The sequence below is a fragment of the Coenobita brevimanus genome, chromosome 97 (genome assembly GCF_032717465.1).
Source record: "Coenobita brevimanus isolate Jiangsu-jjx chromosome 97, ASM3271746v2, whole genome shotgun sequence".
Taxonomy (NCBI): Eukaryota; Metazoa; Arthropoda; class Malacostraca; order Decapoda; family Coenobitidae; genus Coenobita; species Coenobita brevimanus.
The window spans coordinates 8,329,594-8,350,419 of record NC_137050.1 but is presented as its reverse complement, the minus strand read 5'-3'; the positions used below and the strand labels follow the sequence as shown (position 1 = coordinate 8,350,419).

The window sequence follows — 20,826 nt, the reverse complement described above, 5'->3', positions numbered from 1 at the left end:
AGAGCTGTTCATAAACATCCATGCCTTTAGGCGCGGGCAGTGCCAGAGCCGTTTCTAAACAGCCAAGAATGTTTAAAATTGGCAAAACCCAAAATATTGATAGAGGCGGGAAATATTTGCTGGGTGCCTAAATAGTGTGGTTTTTGCGAAATAGATGCCTCATAAATTACCCTTTTTTAAATGCAAGGAAGAAAGAATCAAAGGGTAGGAGCCCGCAAAACAGTTCGTTCCAAGAAAAAAACAAAAACAATACAAAAGAGCTACGTTCAAGATCTGTGTGCAAAAGAGACACCATACATTTGTGGCTAGTGCGAAAATTGATGCCAGAGTGTGTATGTAGTCATAACTCAAAGACAGTGTTAATATATAAGTCAGTGATGTAACAGAAAAAGACTCCTAAATAGTGTGGTTTGTGAAATAGATGCCTCATAAATTAGCATATGTGCATGAGAGATGCCATACATATGTAGCTAGTGCGAAAACAAACGTCAGCATGTGTACATAGCCATAATTCAGTGACAGTGTTCGCATATAAGAGTGCTTCAGTGCGATAATAGAAACAAAGAATGTGTGCCAAACGCTAGAGAAGTGCCTGTCACTCTCATGTCTGTGTGTCACTTGGGGCCCTCGCATGTCATTATGCCCGAGAATCATGCTCACATGCTCATTGGACACATTGGGAGCATCAGCAGGGCATTTACTTCAGTATACCTTGGCCAAACACCAAAGAAAACTGCCTGATCCCGTATGTAGTGAGAGAAGGCTATGGAGTTTAGTCGCTTATTTCACCCAATAGGAGCGGTCATGCTGAGGGCCCAAAATCAACCTTCCTGGCTTCTATGTGTACCAATTTGGATGTTTTTTGAGTTTTGCATCAAACCTAACCCATCTAGACTATAAACAAACAAACAAACAAAAAATCAGTCAGCTCTGGTAGGGTCAGAGGTGCTAAAGTCGATGGCAAAGGGGGAGTTAAATACCCCAAAATAGATATACTGTATTTTGATTTTTTCCACTCACTTCTTGCAGTTACAATTTAACAGCTAACTGTCTTTATTGCATATGCACCAAAATTACTTAACGTGAGTTTGTGAGTTTGTTATAATATAGGTGGAATCGCCATGCCTGTTTGGTAAAGATTTATCATGTTGATTGAGTCAGTAATGGTGGGCAACTCTGACTTTCGTCTTATTACATCTAACTTTTGGTTGTAAGTTAATGTTGGCTTCTTCCTCTTCCTCAAAGAAGTTGTAGGCTTAGGAGGGTTATGATTGGCCATGGCAACACTGGGCAAGTGGAGGAAGCATGGGGGTGAAAAAAGAAATCCTCTCACCACACACTGACAACAGGAAGGACATAATGCACTGGGCCACTCGCTGGGGCATTCAAGCACGCACGTCCTTCATTCTTGGCTTGGGAAGGAAGCACTGTGATTGGCTTATAGCAGGTGCTGTGCTTGACTGTGATTGGTTTAGTAATTGCCATGCTCGACTACAATTGGCTTAGGCCTGGCTAGACACTCAGGCTTGAGGTAATGGTGGCATGTATTTCACGAGGCATTAGAAAAGTGTCACTTTTGAGGCTGCATTCGTGAGTTTCTTGTAATTTCTGTGAGTTGCTGATATTGCAAACTGTTGCATGATGTTGCCGTGTATTATGAATCTGCTATTTAGGATCGCACGATTTAGGAGATTCCACTGTAGTTTCCCTTTACTGCTGATGCAGCAATCCCAGCACCTTATTCACTGCTGGAAGCACCCTTGGAATTCTGTTTTTGTGACTGTCTCCAGCACCTTCTGCAGTTCATTTTGTATGTCCTCAACAGTGTCAAATCTGCTCTCTCCCATATTTTCATTTTCAGTTTGGGGAACAAGAAAAAGTCATTGGGGCTGAATGCAGTGATGGCAGTATGGAACTGGTGTCATGTTTATGGTCAAAAACTGTTGCACAGATAGGGCAGTGTGTGTCTGTTTTTGTGGTACAGAAACCACTCCCTACTCACTGCTTGTTTGGCATACACTGTATCATGTGTCAGTTTTTGACCCAAAACAAATGCCAGTGGTCTCCCACCATCCCCACTTGCCAGATTTAGCCATTGTGAACTAATTGTTTTCCAAACTGAAAATGAAATGGAGGGGGGGGGGTGAGATTTGACACTGTTTAGGATATCAAGGAGGAATAATGGGAAGTGCTGAAAATGTGTAGGGGGGTGGGGAGGTGCATTAACCCATGGATTGCGAGCCACAGCTCAGGCTGTGCTGGACGTGCATCACTGCTATATACTACACCTAAGATGGAGAGAGAGAGAGATTTTTTTTTTCTTTTTTTCACCAGATTATGCCCTGGATGTTTATCTTCAAGTTTATAATAAACAAAATCCTTTTTTTTTTTTTTTTTTTCTCCCCCCACTACTCCCCTATGCAAACTTACTCACGACCCTATGCAAAGATGGAGAGAGAGAGAGAGAAAGAGAGAGATTACAGTAAAGCCTCGATATGATGGACTTCAATAGACCGGAATTCGCTTTTATTGGACTCGAGGAGCTACCACACTAAATTCCTATACTGTATATCGGAAAACGTCTGATAAAGCCAGAAGCAGTCCGGACTGCCTGACCGCTTCAGCTATGTTCACCACAATAAGGTAAGTAAAAGACATGTATATCAGTGTACAGTACAGTACAGTATCATTATATATATTATACCATTTGATTAATGTAGTGAGGTTATAACATAGTACCGCATTGGTAGTCAAAACAGTTTAAAAACTGTTGATGCGATCTGGACTAATGTCTGATATATCAGAAAAGTCCGGATTAGCTGGGGGAAGTCCAGATGTCGCTTTTATCGGAATTTCGCATTTTCCGGAATGGTTTGGGTCCCAATTAGTCCGATATAGTGAGGTCTTACTGTATATTTTCTTTCACCAGATGTTGCCCTGGATGTGTATCTTCAATTTTATAATAAACAAATACTGAAAGAAGAAGAAAAATCAATTTTTTGCTCACCACCGGGTAGGATAAAAAATAGGTGATTGTGCAGTCCACTGGTTAAGGAATGCGAAATACAGCACATCTTTGTTTTATGATGGGATGTGTTTTTGAAAACCTGTCATGTAACGCTTGATCATGTACCAAAATTAGCGTTTTAGCTGTCATATAAGCGAGAAAACTGACGTAAAATTATAGAAGGTCCCAAATTCTTATTCATTGTATAAGCAAATGATTGCGTAGTGAATGATTCGTGACGAGGGTGTGCTGTACACTGGGATCATTGTGTCAGCTTCTACAGGGACTTTCTGAAGGTGATGGCTGTGGTTAGAAATTTAGGTAATCCTGCCATTTTATTTAACTGAAGTGTAGGAATCTTTTGATAGTATTTTTGTATACCATACAAAAAGTAAAATATTGTACTTGTTAGGAATTATCAATTTTGATTGCTTCTTCATTCATTCATCATCCAATCCTACATTGCCCCATGAGAAGCGTGGGAGCCCGGGGCTAGGCAAGTTGGTCCTGACATTAAAGGTGAGAGTGACCAGCATCACTCATCCCTGAGTGATATTACGTGAGCAATAAACCCCAACCATCCCTTGGATATAAACCCTCACTGGCTCAATCCAATTGGAGCACCATAATTACCCACTAAACCACCAGGTGCCAAAATTTGGTTACATGGTTACCACCCAGCGTAGTAAATGGTTTCCTGGTGTACAGAAAACCATTTGGATTGTCACTCAGTGTAGAGTCACCCACAGGCAGAAGGAATAGGAAAGAATGAAGGAAAGAAAGACTTGAAAGTCTAAATAGTACTTGGATTGCACAGTGCAGGGTACATGAGGTTAATGCAAGCTAATTTTTTAGATACATTTTGCTTTAGAGCAACCTTTAGTGTAAATATATTTGCAGTAAAAATGTATTTACTGTTACACCGAATCATGGTTGCTGCAGCTGCTGCTGTTGTTGCAACAACAGTTAAGTTGCTGTTTAAACCATTAAGTTTATATATTCTTTGTACAAAGTGAGTTTTTTTTTTGTTTATAGTGTTCATCCATGAACATTCATTGACTAACACAGTATCTGAACAGATTTTTGAAACATCCAAACTTTTTTCTTTCTCTTTCTTTATATATATATATAGTATATATATACAGGTATATATATATACAGGTATATATCCCTTTCGCCACGGTGATATCTCTTATATTAACCAGGTCGCCATCAGATGATTCTCCGCAATGTAGGAAAAGTTGCTGTACTTCATTCATTTTAACTTGGTAGGGATTTTTGCCGTTTTGCAGCTTATTGCCTGTTGGTCAGTGGATAATAAAGACAATATTATGTGCCACGCCCTTTCCATGGCACTTCTTCTTGACTCGCATCATATTTTTTAACCTCTTGTATTATCAGAGTATTGAAGATGATGAGGTGGGGAGTTTACGCCTAGTTAACGTGAAGACAGTATAGTATCTGACCCCTCCAGTTCGGGTAAGTTTCCCCAAGACGATTATATTAGTTTATCAGGAGTAAAAGAAAGCTTCACCGAACTAAATGGATTAATTTTTAGTACCTCATTAGAGAAGCTTTAATAAAACCAGTTATCCCCAGTTTTTTTTTATCTTTTCAGTCAGGGAATGTCTTCTTTATTCTTGTTGTTACTATCTCTAGACGATGATTATTTTGTCAACGAAAAATTATTAGAAATGGATTGGTTAGATACAGCCCCCAGTTCGAAGCTTCGTAATAGCTTCATAATACCGCTTCAAGATAGACCTCTTCGTAGCGAAAGGGATATATGTATATATGAACAAGATTGAGGCTTATTGAAGTATCTGAATAGATTGAGATGTTTGAAGTGTATGTCTATGAACATTGGCATTGACAAGTATATAAACACTGTTTATTCTGTTGGAATCATTGGAGCAAGACATGATGCTTGAGAAAATTTATCCTGCCTCCATAAGGATAGGCATTATTTAGTGGAATTTTGATTAAATAAACCTGTTTATCCACAGGTATACCTGGCATCAAGGCATATGAAAAGAACGGCATCAAGTTGGACATGACATTTGAGGTGCAGGAGGGAGTGACTACCATTAATATGCTTGCAACAAACACTTCACAGGCACAAGTGACAGATTTCTTGTTCCAGGCTGCTGTTCCTAAGGTGATGACTTTTAATTAGCTTTATATTTACAGTGTATCAGAGCTTACTTTGTGATGCAGAGTGAGGACTTATTTTTAAACATAGTGTATAAGTAAAATTCTTTGGCAGCTTTGAGAAACTTGAAGCTGTCTGCATGTAGATAAAGTATTATTATTATTATTTGTGTAGTTTCATTTATAAAGGCTCCAACATGCTTTCATTCATTAGCCTTGGTCACCTAATGACGGCTCTCCATGCTGCTCGATCTCTGGCATCCTCCCTATTCAGTCCCTTATCGCTGAAGTCATACTCTTTGACCTCGTTCAAGGTCTTTTACCTCTTGCAGCCCAACCAGCATCGTTCACACTTCTCACTTTCTGCACCCGCTTATCCCCCATCCTCTCAACATGCCCAAACCATCTTATTCTTCTACTCCTCATCACAGCACCAATACACTCCAGTCCCATCCTTCTTCTTAACTCCTCTATCGTAAACCTAGATCCCCCCCTCCCCAGGCCTCCCATTCAGGGATGCACTGCACATCCACCTGATCATTGTCATTTCCGTACATTTGAGCCTGTGAATATCCTCTTCCTTACTGCCCAGGTCTCAGTACCATGCAACACATGCCACATACAATGGAGGGAGAGGCCTCTCAGTGTCAGGAGAGGCAACAGCTCCCTGAACTTCTTCCAACCATTCTTCACTTTAGCCACAGCTCCAACCCCACCTCCAGCACATAACATGTCTCCCAAGTAACATAACTCTTCGACACACTCTAGACACAAGCAGGATCAATCCTACCACATCTGACAATCTCCACATGCTCTCCCTGACACACCACACACATGAAATCAGAATTATCCCATAGTCTGCCTTTAATACCAGTTTACCTCTTATGCACCCATTTATCACAGACAGTGCACAAGATGGAATTACTTCCCACACCCTTGTGGCAAACCACACATAGCCACTCTCCCACTTCTCTGACTGCACTGCCACCAAACCTGGATAATATCACCATTGTTTTAGTATTATTGTTAATTCATTGTCATGGTAACAGGGTGGATAGGATCAAAGGCAAGAAAGAGAATAATATGAAAGTCGTATAGTGATTTGGGCCTTACATAGATTATATTTATTTTTTTTTTTTAATAGCCCACCTTGTTTTCTTAAATATTTTTTTAAATCATATAATCTTCTAGGTATTTCACAGCCCAACCTTCTTCAGCTTCAGTTGCACATACCTTTTTATTTTATTTTTTTTTGGGGGGAGGGCTGCCATTAGCTATAATATTCTCTAGTCAGTTGATTGTGTCTCTCTTTACTGTATATTGCTAAATTATTCTTTGTCTTATCATTGCAACCATCATGTACTTGCCCGCAAATCTGTGTATGCTTTTCTCATCCACTACTTTCCATCGTAATGTCATGTTTGTGGTGTATCCATATGTTAATGTCGGTACTAATACTCAGTATTGCTTTTCTTTCATTTTCTTCTTGTTCTTGTTCTTCTATTTCTTCTAGTTTTTCTTCTATTCTTCCTCTTCCTCCTTCTTCATCTTCTTCTTTTTCTTTTTATTCTTTTTATTCTTTTTCTTTTTCTTCTTCTTTTTCTTTTTCTTCTTCTTCTTCTTCTTATTTCTTCTTCTTCTTCTTCTATTTCTTCTTCTTCTTCTTCTTCTTCTATTTCTTCTTCTTCTTCTTCTTCTTCTTCTTCTATTTCTTCTTCTTCTTCTTCTTCTATTTCTTCTTCTTCTATTTCTTCTTCTTCTTCTTCTTCTTCTTCTATTTCTTCTTCTTCTTCTTCTTCTTCTTCTATTTCTTCTTCTTCTTCCTCTTCTGTTTCTTCTTCTTCTTCTTCTGTTTCTTCTTCTTCTTCTATTTCTTCTTCTTCTTTTTCTATTTCTTCTTCTTCTTCTTCTATTTCTTCTTCTTTTTCTATTTCTTCTTCTTCTATTTCTTCTTCTTCTTCTTCTATTTCTTCTTCTTCTTCTTCTATTTCTTCTTCTTCTATTTCTTCTTCTTCTTCTGTTTCTTCTTCTATTTCTTCTTCCTCTTCTATTTCTTCTTTTTTTTCTTTTTCTTCTGTTTCTTCTTCTATTTCTTCTTCCTCTTCTATTTCTTCTTCTTCTTCTATTTCTTCTTCTTCTTCTATTTCTTCTTCTTCATCTTCTATTTCTTCTTCTTCTTCTATTTTTCTTCTATTTCTTCTTCATCTTCTTCTATTTCTTCTTCTTCTTCTATTTCTTCTTCTTCTTCTTCTATTTCATCTTCTTCTTCTTCTGCTTCTTCTACTATTTCTTCTTTTTCTTCTTCTATTTCTTCTTCTTCATCTTCTATTTCTTCTTCTTCTTCTTCTATTTCTTCTTCTTCTTCTTCTATTTCTTCTTCTTCTTCTTCTATTTCTTCTTCTTCTTCTTCTATTTCTTCTTCTTCTTCTTCTTCTTCTTCTTCTATTTCTTTTTCTTCTTCTTCTATTTCTTCTTCTTCTATTTCTTCTTCTTCTTCTTGTTCTATTTCTTCTTCTATTTCATCATCTTCTTCTTCTATTTCTTTTTCTTCTTCTTCCATTTCTTCTTCTTCTTTTTCTTTTATTCTTCTTCTATTTCCTTTTCTTCTTCTTCTTCTTCTTTTCTTCTTCTTCTTTTCTTCTTCTTCTTCTTCTTTTCTTCTTCTTCTTCTTTTCTTCTTCTTCTTCTTTTCTTCTTCTTCTTTTCTTTTTCTTCTTCTTCTTCTTGTATTTCCTATTCTTCTTCATTTTCTTCTATATCTTCTTCTTCATCTTCAATTTCTTCTTCTTCTATTTCTTCTTCTTCTTCTATTTCTTCTTCTTCTTCTATTTCTTCTTCTTCTTCTATTTCTTCTTCTTCTTCTTCTATTTCTTCTTCTATTTCTTCTTCTTCTTCTTCTATTTCTTCTTCTTCTTCTTCTATTTCTTCTTCTTCTTCTATTTCTTCTTCTTCTTCTTCTTCTATTTCTTCTTCTTCTTCTTCTTCTATTTCTTCTTCTTCTTCTTCTATTTCTTCTTCTTCTTCTTCTATTTCTTCTTCTTCTTCTTCTATTTCTTCTTCTTCTTCTTCTATTTCTTCTTCTTCTTCTTCTATTTCTTCTTCTTCTTCTATTTCTTCTTCTTCTTCTTCTTCTATTTCTTCTTCTTCTTCTTCTTCTATTTCTTCTTCTTCAATTTCTTCTTCTTCTTCTTCTTCTATTTCTTCTTCTTCTTCTTCTATTTCTTCTTCTTCTTCTTCTATTTCTTCTTCTTCTTCTTCTATTTCTTCTTCTTCCTCTTCTGTTTCTTCTTCTTCTTCTATTTCTTCTTCTATTTCTTCTTCTATTTCTTCTTCTTCTTCTTCTTCTATTTCTTCATCTTTTTCTTCTTCTATTTCTTCTTTTTCTTCTTCTATTTCTTCTTCTTCCTCTTCTGTTTCTTCTTCTGTTTCTTCTTCTTCTATTTCTTCTTCTTCTTCTTCTTCTATTTCTTCTTCTTCCTCTTCTGTTTCTTCTTCTGTTTCTTCTTCTTCTATTTCTTCTTCATCTATTTCTTCTTCATCTATTTCTTCTTCTTCTTCTTCTTCTTCTTCTTCTTCTTCTTCTATTTCTTCTTCTTCTGTGTCTTCTTCTTCTTCTATTTCTTCTTCTTCTTCTATTTCTTCTTCTTCTTCTATTTCTTCTTCTTCTTCTATTTCTTCTTCTATTTCTTCTTCTTCTTCCTTCTTCTTCTTGTACTACTACTACTACTACTACTACTATTGCTACTACTACTGCTACTACTACTACTACTGCTACTACTACTGCTACTACTACTACTACTACTACTACAGTCCATGTACATAGAGCACTGGTATATGTAAGACTTGTAGCACTAGTCACTTTTCCTCCTTGAGCCAACTTCCTCTATAAATTTTTCACCATTTATATAATTTGTATCCATATGTTAGTCTAGATACTAATACTTGATACAGGCAAGCCCCAATTAATGATACCCCTAGATGTGATACCCCGGAATAGTGACGGGGGTAGAAATATCACCCTACCCTGCCTATCGTAGGCCTACTTTTTTTTTTTTTTTTTTAATAACCAATTTAATGATATTTTAAACTTAAATATTGTATTTAGGTTGATATATAAACTGTTTTTAGACTTAGATTAATGTGCTTTAATCACAGGTGGAATGAACACTGTCATTTGGGGTACGGATTCTTGCCCATCAGATGAGTTACAAAACAGTGTGCACAGCTAGGTGTTTCAGCAAGGAATATTTTGTGTTTGACCACTGAACTGTCAACTAACCTGTCAGAGAATATATATCATCATCATCATCAACCAGATCTCCTTTTCCCATCCTTGGGGCAGGGTGAGGAATAGCTACGTCCAGACAGCCCACATATGCCCAGCCCAATGGGCCATGCCTCCATTCACTCATCATTCAAGGCCCCGGAATCCTGGCTGTATCTGATACGCCAAAAACATTCACCACATTCTGTAGCTTCACATAAACGTATCTGATAGCATCAGTCCAGATGTTGTCACGTTAAAAAGGGTTGCCAAATCCCTGATCATGTGCTTCTCCTCACAATATTCATCCAGCCAGCTTGATCACCTGTCATTCCCATAGCCTCACTGACTTCTAAACCCCTCTTCTTCACAGACTTATCCGCCATATCCCTCCACTTTCTCCTTGGCCTACCTCGCCTCCTCCCTCCTTCAAATTCCCTCAGATATACCCTTGTCACCACTCTTGTTATGCATTCACTCCACATGACCATACCATCTCAATACACTCTCTTCGATTCTGGTGTCCACAGACTTCCTCACTCCACATCATTCTCGAATCACATTATTTCATATCCTGTCTACTCTACATTATTTCATATCCTGTCTACTCTGTACTCCACATACATTCCTCAGCTGTCTCATCTCCAGTGCTCTTTCCTTGACTTTTCATTTTCATGCCACACCATAGTCTCACATCCATATGTTAAAGTTGGCACTAATACTCTTTCATGTAAGCCTTATGCAGCTGCAAGAGTCAAGCCTCTGTTTCTTATCAAGGCCTTCACTGCACCAGCTACATTCGTCCCTTGTGTCACTGTACTTTCCACTTCTTTTGCACATTTTCCTCTCTTTTCCATCACTGTACCTAGGTACTTGAACTCGACCAATTCCAGTCCCTCTCCATTCACTGTAACATCACACATGGGGTCACCGTCTCTCTCAGTAACTGTCACTTTATTCGTTTCTACATTTACACTCAAGGCACGACATTCACAGACATCAGCAAAACTCAGCGTTAGTCTACCAAGTTCTTGTCTGGTATTTGCAAGTAGTGCTGCATCATCAGCATGCAACAGTTTTGAGATATTCCATCCATCACCATTCATTGCCAACGCCATCCCTCTCTCCATTATTCGTATTCTCTCGTCACCCCATCCATATATATATTGAACAATCATGGGGACATACACAACCCTGTCACGCGCCCACACCGATTGTGAACTGTTCACTTAGATGCCCATTTATCCATACACGTGCTTCACTACCAGTATAAAAACTCTTGACGGCACCTAGCAGCTTACCATCTACACCATGCATCTGCAAAATCTTCCCCAGTCCTTCTCTATCCACTTTGTCGTATGCTTTTTCTAGATCCACGAATGCCTTAAACACCTTACGGTCCTTCTCACAAGCCTTCTCCATTATCTGTCTTACGACAAATATTTGATCCACATATCCTCTACCACTCTTAAAACCATGCTGTTCATCACTCACTGGGACTAATGATATCACTCTTACTTTATAATAATTCTTCCATATGCCTTCCCAACCACACCCAATAAACTTATGCCACGATAATTCTTGCACTCACTTCACTCACCTATATTATTGTACAGGGGTACAATCATAGGCTTTTTCCACTAATCTGGCACAGTTTCACTCATCCATGCCTTCTGTGTAATCTCCAACAAGCACTTCATTCCGCCCTCTCCACTGCACTTAATTGTCTCTGCCTCTGCATACACCTTATCAACTCCAGCTGCTCTCCCATTTTCAGCCGTTTCACAGCATTCTCCACCTGTGCGAGTGTCACATTTCCTATCACTGCATTCCTTCTCTGCACATCCGCAAAACCAATCATGTTTACAGCAGCTTCTCTCTCTATTCCCATTCATCAGGCTTTTAAAATATTCTTTCCATCTAGTCCTTACTTCATCCCCATGGAATCTACCACCTACATCCTTCACACCTTCACATTTCTTTACGCTTTCACTTCTACTTTTCCGCACCTCTTTCCAGAATTACTTCCTATTTTCAGAGTAGTTTATGTTCATTTTTCTTCCTAGATCATCATTTACCTCCTTTTTCCTCTTCAGTAATCTCTTTGCTTGCTTTTTGCACTCAGTATATTCAGTTCTTATTTCAGTTGAACCTCAGTCTTGTAACCACTCTAGTCACTTTTTCCTCTCTTTGTCCACTGCTCTCTTAACCTCTTTTTGCCACCTGTCGTACCTTTCTTCGTTGTTGTTACTCTTGCCACACGACACACCGCTATAGCATTTCTAACTAAGCAGTCCCTATATGCATTCCACAGGCTGTCCAGATCCATTTCATTCCAATTCACTGATTCTAACTCCTCCCCTACTTTGGTCTTCTCTTCATCTGCCGTTGTTTTGATCCTCAGCTTCACGACTTTCAGTCTTTCTCCCTGACTGCTCCTCTCTCTCCTGTTCCACCTTACTCCTCTCAGCCTGATCTTGCATACCACAATCATATGATCTGACAGACCACATCATCCTTTCATGGCCCTCATATCACCAACCATACCCAGCATCAACCTCTTTACCAGCACATAATCAGTCATGCACCTTTCAACATGAATCCCGTTCCCTCTATACTGTTCCATGTATATATAAGTGCATCTTTGTGTTTGAAATATGAGCTTTTTGCACATCCTCCATTCCTGACACATATCCTACAGTCACTCCCCATTATCATTTTCTCCTGGTACTCCAATACAACCCATTATGTTATCCTCAGGACCAGTGCCTACTCTTCCATTCATATCACTCGTCACGATCACTTTATAGCTCTTGGGCATTTTTCCCACTGCATCATCTAGCTCATCCCAAAATGTGTATTTTCTCTCCCACTCCCGTCCTTACACGGTGCATATGAAACCATCACCGCCACTTTCACCTCCTTAGACTATAATATAGTAACAGCTATGCACATTACAAGGGGAAAAAATCTGCCTATAAAATTGAGTACTGTATTGTAAATAACCAAAATATGTAATACTGAACTGTATTTAAATGTGGTAATATTTCATCACTGGTTTTGGGACTTTATTCTCCCAAGATCTTGGCAGTTCTCATGATGAACACCTCACCTCATTGTTGAATTACTGTCAGAAATATTATGTGTTGCATTTTCCATATATTATTATCTATGAGATAGCTTTGAAGTGTATGGTGGTATTACTGAGTAGAATAAAAAGCTTAAAATAAGCAAATTTATATTACCAGGAAGTTTTATGAATACGATTCATGATGTGATAACAGCAGGTCATTGTCTGAAGCTAATGTTAACATTCCGCATCATTTTTTGTATTTTACATATGGTAAAATGTCAGTGGTGTTGGTATGACACGAACTGATAACAAATAATTACACTACTGAACAGTAATCAAATGCAGTCAATCCTCGAGTAATTTGGACAGTAGAGACTGGATAGGGACCATGTTACTCAGACCCGTATCACTCAAACAGTATGTTTGCATGCATAACGGTTAATTGGGTTCTGGCGACTTTCCAAAACTCTCACTTTTACTCCATCTTACTGCCCTACCCCATGTATAGTACCCCCTTCTGATACCCACCATCAAGTAAAACACTGAAAGAGATATTGTAAATACGAACATCAGTGGTATTAACCCCTAAAACGCGGATCGTCGCATTTGCGACGGTCGGCCCAAAGGGCAGAACGGCGGATCGTCGCGTTTGCAATTTGAGTTAATTTTGAATAACCGCGGGCAAGCAGGCTCCAGCTGGTATTGTCTATCAGTCCCGCCACCCGTGAGCTACGTTTAGCACACTTGACCTTTGTACTACTGACCTCGGTTGTTGCCAAGTATCATTTTTTTTACCCACCCACGCACCGATGCGCGGCCCTCCCTCGTCGTGCGATATGGCAACGCGCGGACCGCTCATACGTGTCAATCTGCGCCATCATCTCGCAAGCACTTTCTGCTATTGGGAAACGCTTGTTTCCCCAGTTGTCACACTGTCATTTTTTCGCGCGGTTTGCCCCAGAATAGCGTCAGTCCACGCGAATCTTCCACGGTGACACCATGTCCAACTCGAGCTCTTCCGAGTCTGTGCCTTCTAGCCCTCCGAAAAAGGGTTTTGTTACCTCAACCCCCTTCAAAACCTTACCAGGAACTACTAAGGGCCTAAGTGACTCTGCAATAGCCAGTGAACTGTTGAAAGCCTCAATGGACTATGGCAGTGACGTCGGTGTGTGGTCCAGCCTGGCAGAGTCTGACACACAATCCAGTGCAGAGTCCGGGCCAGAAGTGATTGTTTCTGTGCCTGAAGAGAGTGTGTCAGTGCCTAGCACCTCAGCAGGGAAGGCTCCTGTGAGAAGGGGCCTTGAGTATGGGAAGGGGGCAAAAAGAAAAAGGAGCGGTGACCCCAGCTCACCGCCATTGTCCCCTACACCACGTCACGCCACCGCCAGCCCGCCACATACTCCCAGCCCCATTCTCTCGTCCTCCTCCTCTGCTGCCCTGTCTCCTGAGTCGTCAGAGTCGCCTTCACCACCTCGAAAGGGAAGTAGACGTGCAACATTACGTTCTAGAGGTTTTCGTAGGCCAAGTGTTCGTGTTGGTAGAGCTAAAATTTTGTCCCCTAGTATAAGGCTAGCTCGTAGTAAGGAAACTCGCACTAGGCAACTCGGCAGTCACGCCACCGCGAGTGACCTTGAGCCCAGTGATAATGTCCCCACCACCACCACCACCACAACACCAACACGACCTGGGATAACCTCAGCCTCACATACTGTCGCACCGCCTGCCTCACCCACTCCCACACGACCTGCCTCACCCCCCGCCGCCCCAAGCACCTCCCAGCCTAGGCAGGGAACGCTGGATGCCTTCGTTTGGTCAGAGGGATCAGATTTTGTGCCGGAGGATCTGCCCTTTGATGACAGTGGGTGTGGAGTTCAGGCTGACTTCCCTGTCGACGAGGATGGTGAATGCCTGGACTACCTGTTGGCCTTCCTTGACGACGAGGTTATGGAGCACATCTGTACCGAGACAAACAGGTACGAGGGGCAATGTGCTACAGTTCGCGAAGGAGAAGGTGAGGTGGCCACACCATCCACGTCGCGGATGGCAGCATGGGTGCCTCTTACGATCAGAGAACTTTTTGTATTTATTGGATTGATGTTGCTAATGCCCCACAACTGGAAACACAAGCTAGAAGAATACTGGACTTCCGACGAGCTGTGCCCAACACCCATTTTCAATAAATACATGAGCCGCGATCGTTTTAGGCAGCTGATGACTTACCTTCACTTCGCGAACAATGATGAGCCTTCCCAAACTGACCCATTATGGAAAGTGAGGGGAATCCTGAACATGATCAAGGATAAGTTTACGAGGTTCCTGCGCCCTTTCAAGAAAGTCGTGATTGACGAGTCCTTGGTTTTGTTCAGGGGCCGTCTTCGGGATGTGCAGTACATTCCAAGCAAACGGCACCGCTTTGGAATCAAGTTTTTCGTGCTGTGCGACTGCAAGACGGGGTTCATCCTAGACTTCGTCATTTACACTGCCAGCAATGTCGATTTGGATAAGACTGACCCCCTTGGATTCTCTGGTTCTGTGGTGAAAGTGCTTTTGGAAAAGTACTTTGGCGAGAATCATGTCCTGTATACGGACAATTACTATACTGCTCCTAAACTCGCCAAGTACCTTTCTGAACACGGCGTCGGCTCCTGTGGCACTGTCAGAAGCAAAAGGGCACATTACCCTGCCTTCCCCGAGGCTGAAAAGTCAAAGCGGGGAGACATGCACCTGAAGAAATCTGACAAGATGCTTGCGATCAGGTGGCATGATAAGAGAGTCGTGAACATGCTCACCACAGTACCAGTACACAAGGGGGAAATGCTGGCAACAGGGAAGGTCGACAGAAGGACTGGCGAGCCTGTGATGAAGCCTGATGCTGTCATTGACTACAACGTCAATATGCGGCTGGTGGACAAGTCTGATATGATGATTGGAGAGATTGACTGCCTGAGGAAAAATCGTCGTTGGTACAGGAAGGTGTTCTTGCACTTGATTGATATGTGCATGTTGAACGCCTTCATCCTGTATAAAATCAAGAACAGGAAGCCAGCCAACTACTCTCTCAGAAGATTTTCCAAGACTTGTGTCTACCAGCTGCTTCAGCGTTACGGCCAGGTTCTTTCAACAGGCCCCAAACGCCACCCTCAGACACCTCCAGACCGCCTACAGTGTATGGCCTACCTTCAGCGACACCGCCTGGAGCCACTGCCAGCCACTGCAAAGAGGGGGAAAGCACTGAGGAGGTGTCATGTGTGCAGCCACACTACCAGGCAGGACAGAACCTTTAGGCGCACCTCCTTGCAGTGCAAAGAGTGCAAAGTTCCCCTCTGTGCTTACCCGTGTTTCTTTGACTACCACAGCCTAAGTAGATTTTGAAAATAAGGGTAAGATTCTTTGAAATAATACTGAGAGTGACAGTGATAATAGTGTTTAGTTTTCTTTTACGTGCTGACAGTGACAGCCTGATGAGTGTAAATTAGTGTATGTACTTGTAAAAGCACTGACAGTGACAGTGTTTTTTGGTGTAAATAATTGTACATAGTAATAATATAAGTATTGACAGTGACAGTCACTCCAGTGTAAGAAGATGAAAGCATATTTTCCTATTCTATGTTCTGACAGTGACAGTTTGTTGTGTAGAAAATATTATTTTTATAACACTGGACAGTGACACTGATGAATAAGGCAAAAAAAAGAACAGATACAGTGAAAGTGAGCGATAGAAATGAAGTGCGAGTGGCCGACAGGAGCGAGAATAAAGTGCCTGCCGTAAGGCTGAATAAACTCGCGCCGCGGTGGTCTTCCTCAGTCCCGATCCACAATACTGGCAGTGACAGTGATTTTTATGGCCGTAATAGTGACAGGCAAACGTTTGCGAAGTCCTATGATGGAAAATAATGTAGTATACGTGTTTTTTGCCGTGAAAAGGCAAATGTGACAATAGTGACGGGAAGATCGCCACCGCGCTGCATGTCGGCCGTGCGCTTCGTTCATTTTAGCCTTATTTTCAGTGCTTATTTACAAATACGGATTCCAAACAACCTGTACGTTGTTGTATAAAGTGTACTGTGACAGATTGAGGCTGTGGTAGAAAGAAAACCGGGTTTCTGGAGGTGTGAAAGTGAAGACTTTGTTACCCAACTTTGCAAGTCTTCACAAGTCCTTTGGTAGTCCACGAAGGCTCAACATGTGTCTGAGGAGACAGCTGAATGTAAGTACTATATGCCATAAAAATTTTAATGCTCTAGGGTTAATCTATGATTTTTGGCAAATATTTTCCCACAGGTACTCAGACCCCGCTACAACCCCGCCACAGCGGGGGGATCGGCCGTACACAGCCGCGTTTTAGGGGTTAAAAGTAGCATTAACAAAAACAAAAGTTAGGCTGCGTAGCTCCCTGGCATTCTCCCCCCATCCCTCACCCCCAATGTTGTTGTTGTCGTAAAGTTTCACATTCTCTCATATCATATGGCCTTCAGTACGGACGTTAGGCCATATGCCTAGAGAAAAATGTCTGGGTTTTGCAGTTTTAGAGGACAAAATAGAACGAAAATGTTTGCTAACCAGAAAAAAATTACTATTTCTATGTATCATCCTTGTATTCTCATAAGTTTGCATTCAGTTTCACATTCTTCGTTCGATTTTGTGCTTCCCAACATATTTCTGACTGACTGAGCATCGTTACTTGTTCTTTCTCTGACGCTCCACATAACGCCTCATGAGCTTCTCAGTCAGCTTCAGGACAACATTATGAACTTTCACTGGTGCCAGGTTCGCGTTACCAGGGTTCCCACGCACGATCTTCTTTACCTTCTTTTGGTCCATGCAAATTGTTCTGATGGTGCTTTCATTCATGCTATGCTTTTTTGCAAGTTTTACCTGCCTCTTTCCCTGCTCTAACTCCTTTACTATCTCATACGTTCGGGCATACTTTCTGCCTGCTTCTTTCTCTGCTCCAACTCCTTTACTGTCTCATAATTATGGGCACACTTGAAGATGCACTGCTTTGTGGGTGGCTGGGGCTGATTGCACGGCATGACCTTAGCTCAGCGCTCGATACATACACACACACACACGCACGCACAAGCGCGCGCGCGCGTGCACACACACACACACACACACACAGGCAGAACTCTGTGTGACGCAAGAAAGAATTGATAGCCGTATGCTCAGTCTGTTTGAAATATGTTGCGAAGTGCAAATCGAAAAAAAGAATGTGGAACTGAACACTAACTCATGAAATCACGCTCCACACACACACACACACACACACACACACAGGCAGAACTCTGTGTGACGCAAGAAAGAATTGATAGCCGTATGCTCAGTCTGTTTGAAATATGTTGCAAAGTGCAAATCGAAGAAAAGAATGTGGAACTGAACACTAACTCATGAAATCACGCTCGATACACACACACACACACACACACACACACACACACACACACAGGCATCTCTCCTAACCTTGAGTAGTTTCAGGAATTTTGTCTGTCCTGTCTCCTAGGGTCTTTCTTTAAATTTAAAATAATGGAAGTTAGTACACTACCAAAAATGTAAAGATTTGTTGGCAATAGTATTCATGAATGTTTGTGGCTTATTCGGTAACAGCTGTTTAGGTACTTTACATTAAACATGGCCGAAAATTTAAACAATGAGGGAATGGAATTTCAAGGATTTGATGCTAATACTAATGTCATGGACCTGGTGAAAACATTAATTATGAGGATTAGTGAACTCGAAAAAAAAGTAGAGAATCTAGTGATAAAGGATGTGTCAGGAAATACGGAAACCACCATACAGAGTCTAATCCAGTCCAACGAAACAGCCAATGAAGAGATTAGGAACTTGAAGAGGGAAAATGTTGAACTGAGGAGGAAACTTGAAGAGAGTACTAATAAAACGGAGAAGGTGAGTAATGTATTAGAAGAACATAAGGCAAAGTGGGCACACGTAGAAGAAGAACAGAAAGAAGTGGTCAGCTTAAGAGAGATCATCCAGGAAGAAAGGGAAATGAACAAGAAAGAAATGGAAGAAAATGTAGTGAAAATACTAAAGAAAAAAGAGAAAATAGTGAGAGAAACTGTAGAAAGGAACAGATGTGTGGTAGTATTTGGAAACAGGGAAGAGGAAGAAAAGGTTAGGTTCGCAAGAATCGAGAGACACGAACATGGTGAGAAGAATATTAGGCAAGATTGACCCTGAAGGAGACAAGTGGGTAAAAGAAATTGAGGAAGTAAGGAGGATAGGGCCTTATAAGAAAGAGGAAACAAGACCAATGAGAGTCAAGTTTACATCAGAAAGTGTAATAAATGAGATACTTAAAGTGACCTGGAAATTAAGCAAAGAGGCGAGGATGGAAAATATTATAATAAGAAAAGATCTGAATGAAGAAGAAAGAGAAGTTTTAAAATCATTAAAGGAAGAAGTAAAGGAAAAAAATGATAAGAGGACAGAGGAAGAACGTAATACTTTTTTTTGGAGAGTATTGGATATGAAAGTAAGGAAATGGTATTTAAGGAAATAGAAGTGAAGGAAACTAGGGGGGATGGTTGTGAAAGATCAGAAGTTGAGGAAGTGGTACGGACAGAGAGTAGGAGAGAAGAGGGTATTATTAATGTCAAAAATAATTTGAAGGTGATATATACTAATGTGGATGGTTTCATATCGACAAGGATCGAAATTAATGGTTTCTTGAGAGAACATGAACCTGATGTCATGTGCTTTGTAGAGACCAAATTAAGAGAAGATATTGATGTTCATTTGGGAGATGGTAAATACAAACTGTGGAGAAAAGACAGAAAAGAAAAAACGGGAGGAGGAGTGATGATAGCAGTGAAGAACAACATAAATGTAGATACTGTGGAAATGGGAGAAGGCAGGGCTGAAGTGATATATATGAAATTAGAAACTGGAGAGAATGTTAAGAGAGATATGGTGGTAGTGTATGTTCCCCCAAAGACGAGAGCATGGAAGGATGACGAATACCATGAGATGTTGTCAGATATGGCTAGCTACTTGCAAAAAATAATTGAGAAAAGCAATAATATAATTTTGGTGGGTGACTTTAATTGTAAAGAGGTGAACTGGGAGGAATGGTACTCGGGAGGCGGCGAGGATTCGTGGGGCACTATGTTATTAAATATAATAATGAATAATGTGATGACGCAGTGGGTCAAAGAAGAGACACGGTTTCGAGGTGAGGACACACCAGCAAGGTTAGATTTACTGTTCACCAAAGAACCCGATGTAATAGAATCATTGGAATATCTCTGTCCTTTGGGAAAAAGTGATCACGTGGTCATTGAGTTCCAGATGTTAATAGGAAACGTCGAGCCAAGAGACGAGCTTCATAGACAGGGAAGATACAACTTTGGCAAAGCAAATTTTACAGGATTGAGAAAATTTTTTGAAAATGCGGATTGGAGAAAATTCAGAGAAACAAGAGAGATACAGAGGAAGTGGGATATCTTTCTAGACCTCTGCAATTTGGGAGTGGAAAAATTTGTACCAAGAGTAAGAGGGAAAGAAAACAGGAAAAAGGAGTGGTTTAATAGAAGGTGTATGATAGCCAAAAAAGAGAGAGATAAGGCGTGGAACAATTGGAGAAAGAGAGGTAACGACAGAACAAAGTAAGAATATAAAAGAACAAGAAACGAATACACAAGAATACGTAGGGAAGAAGAAAGGAATTTTGAAAAAGGTATAATTGACAAATGCAAGGATGAACCCAAACTGTTTTATAGATTTGTTAATGGCAAACTGAAACAAAAGGAAGGAATCACCAAGCTGAAAGTAGATGGAGAGGTCTTTAAGGATGCGGCAGTGCAAACAGAAATAATGAACAAACGTTTCCAGTCAGTTTTCACTAAAGAAAAGGAGCTTGTGGAAGGGGAGGGAGTGATTAGAAATGTTCCGGTAATGAAAGATATAAAAGTGGAGGTGCTGGAAGTGTATAAATTACTGGAAACTCAAGATGTAAGGAAAGCCCCAGGACCTGATGGAATTTCTAATTGGGTACTGAAGGAATGCAGAGAACAACTGGCGGATAAAATTCACAGCTTAATTGTATGCTCACTGGAAGAGGGGAAAGTGCCAAAAGAATGGAAGAGGGCAAATGTGGTACCAATTTACAAGGGAGGAAACAGGGAAGAACCCCTGAATTATAGACCAGTGTCTCTAACCAGCATGGTCGCAAAATTGTGTGAGAATCCTGAAAGACAGATGGATAAAATATCTGGAAGAGATGAATATTTTGGCTGAATGTCAGTTTGGATTCAGAAGTGGAAGGTCATGTGTTTCAAACTTGTTGAGCTTTTACTCAAGAGCGATTGATGT

At 40.6% G+C, this 20,826-nt stretch overlaps 1 protein-coding gene across 1 annotated transcript in view; it reads left to right on the top strand.

Annotated features, from left to right (window-relative positions):
• AP-1gamma (adaptor protein complex 1, gamma subunit) overlaps positions 1-20,826 on the top strand; it is a 205,882-nt gene that overhangs the window by 175,033 nt on the left and 10,023 nt on the right. Inside the window, exon 17 of the mRNA XM_080283472.1 lies at positions 5,014-5,165. Coding sequence (XP_080139598.1) covers positions 5,014-5,165 — 152 coding nt within the window. The remainder of the gene's footprint in view (positions 1-5,013; positions 5,166-20,826) is intronic.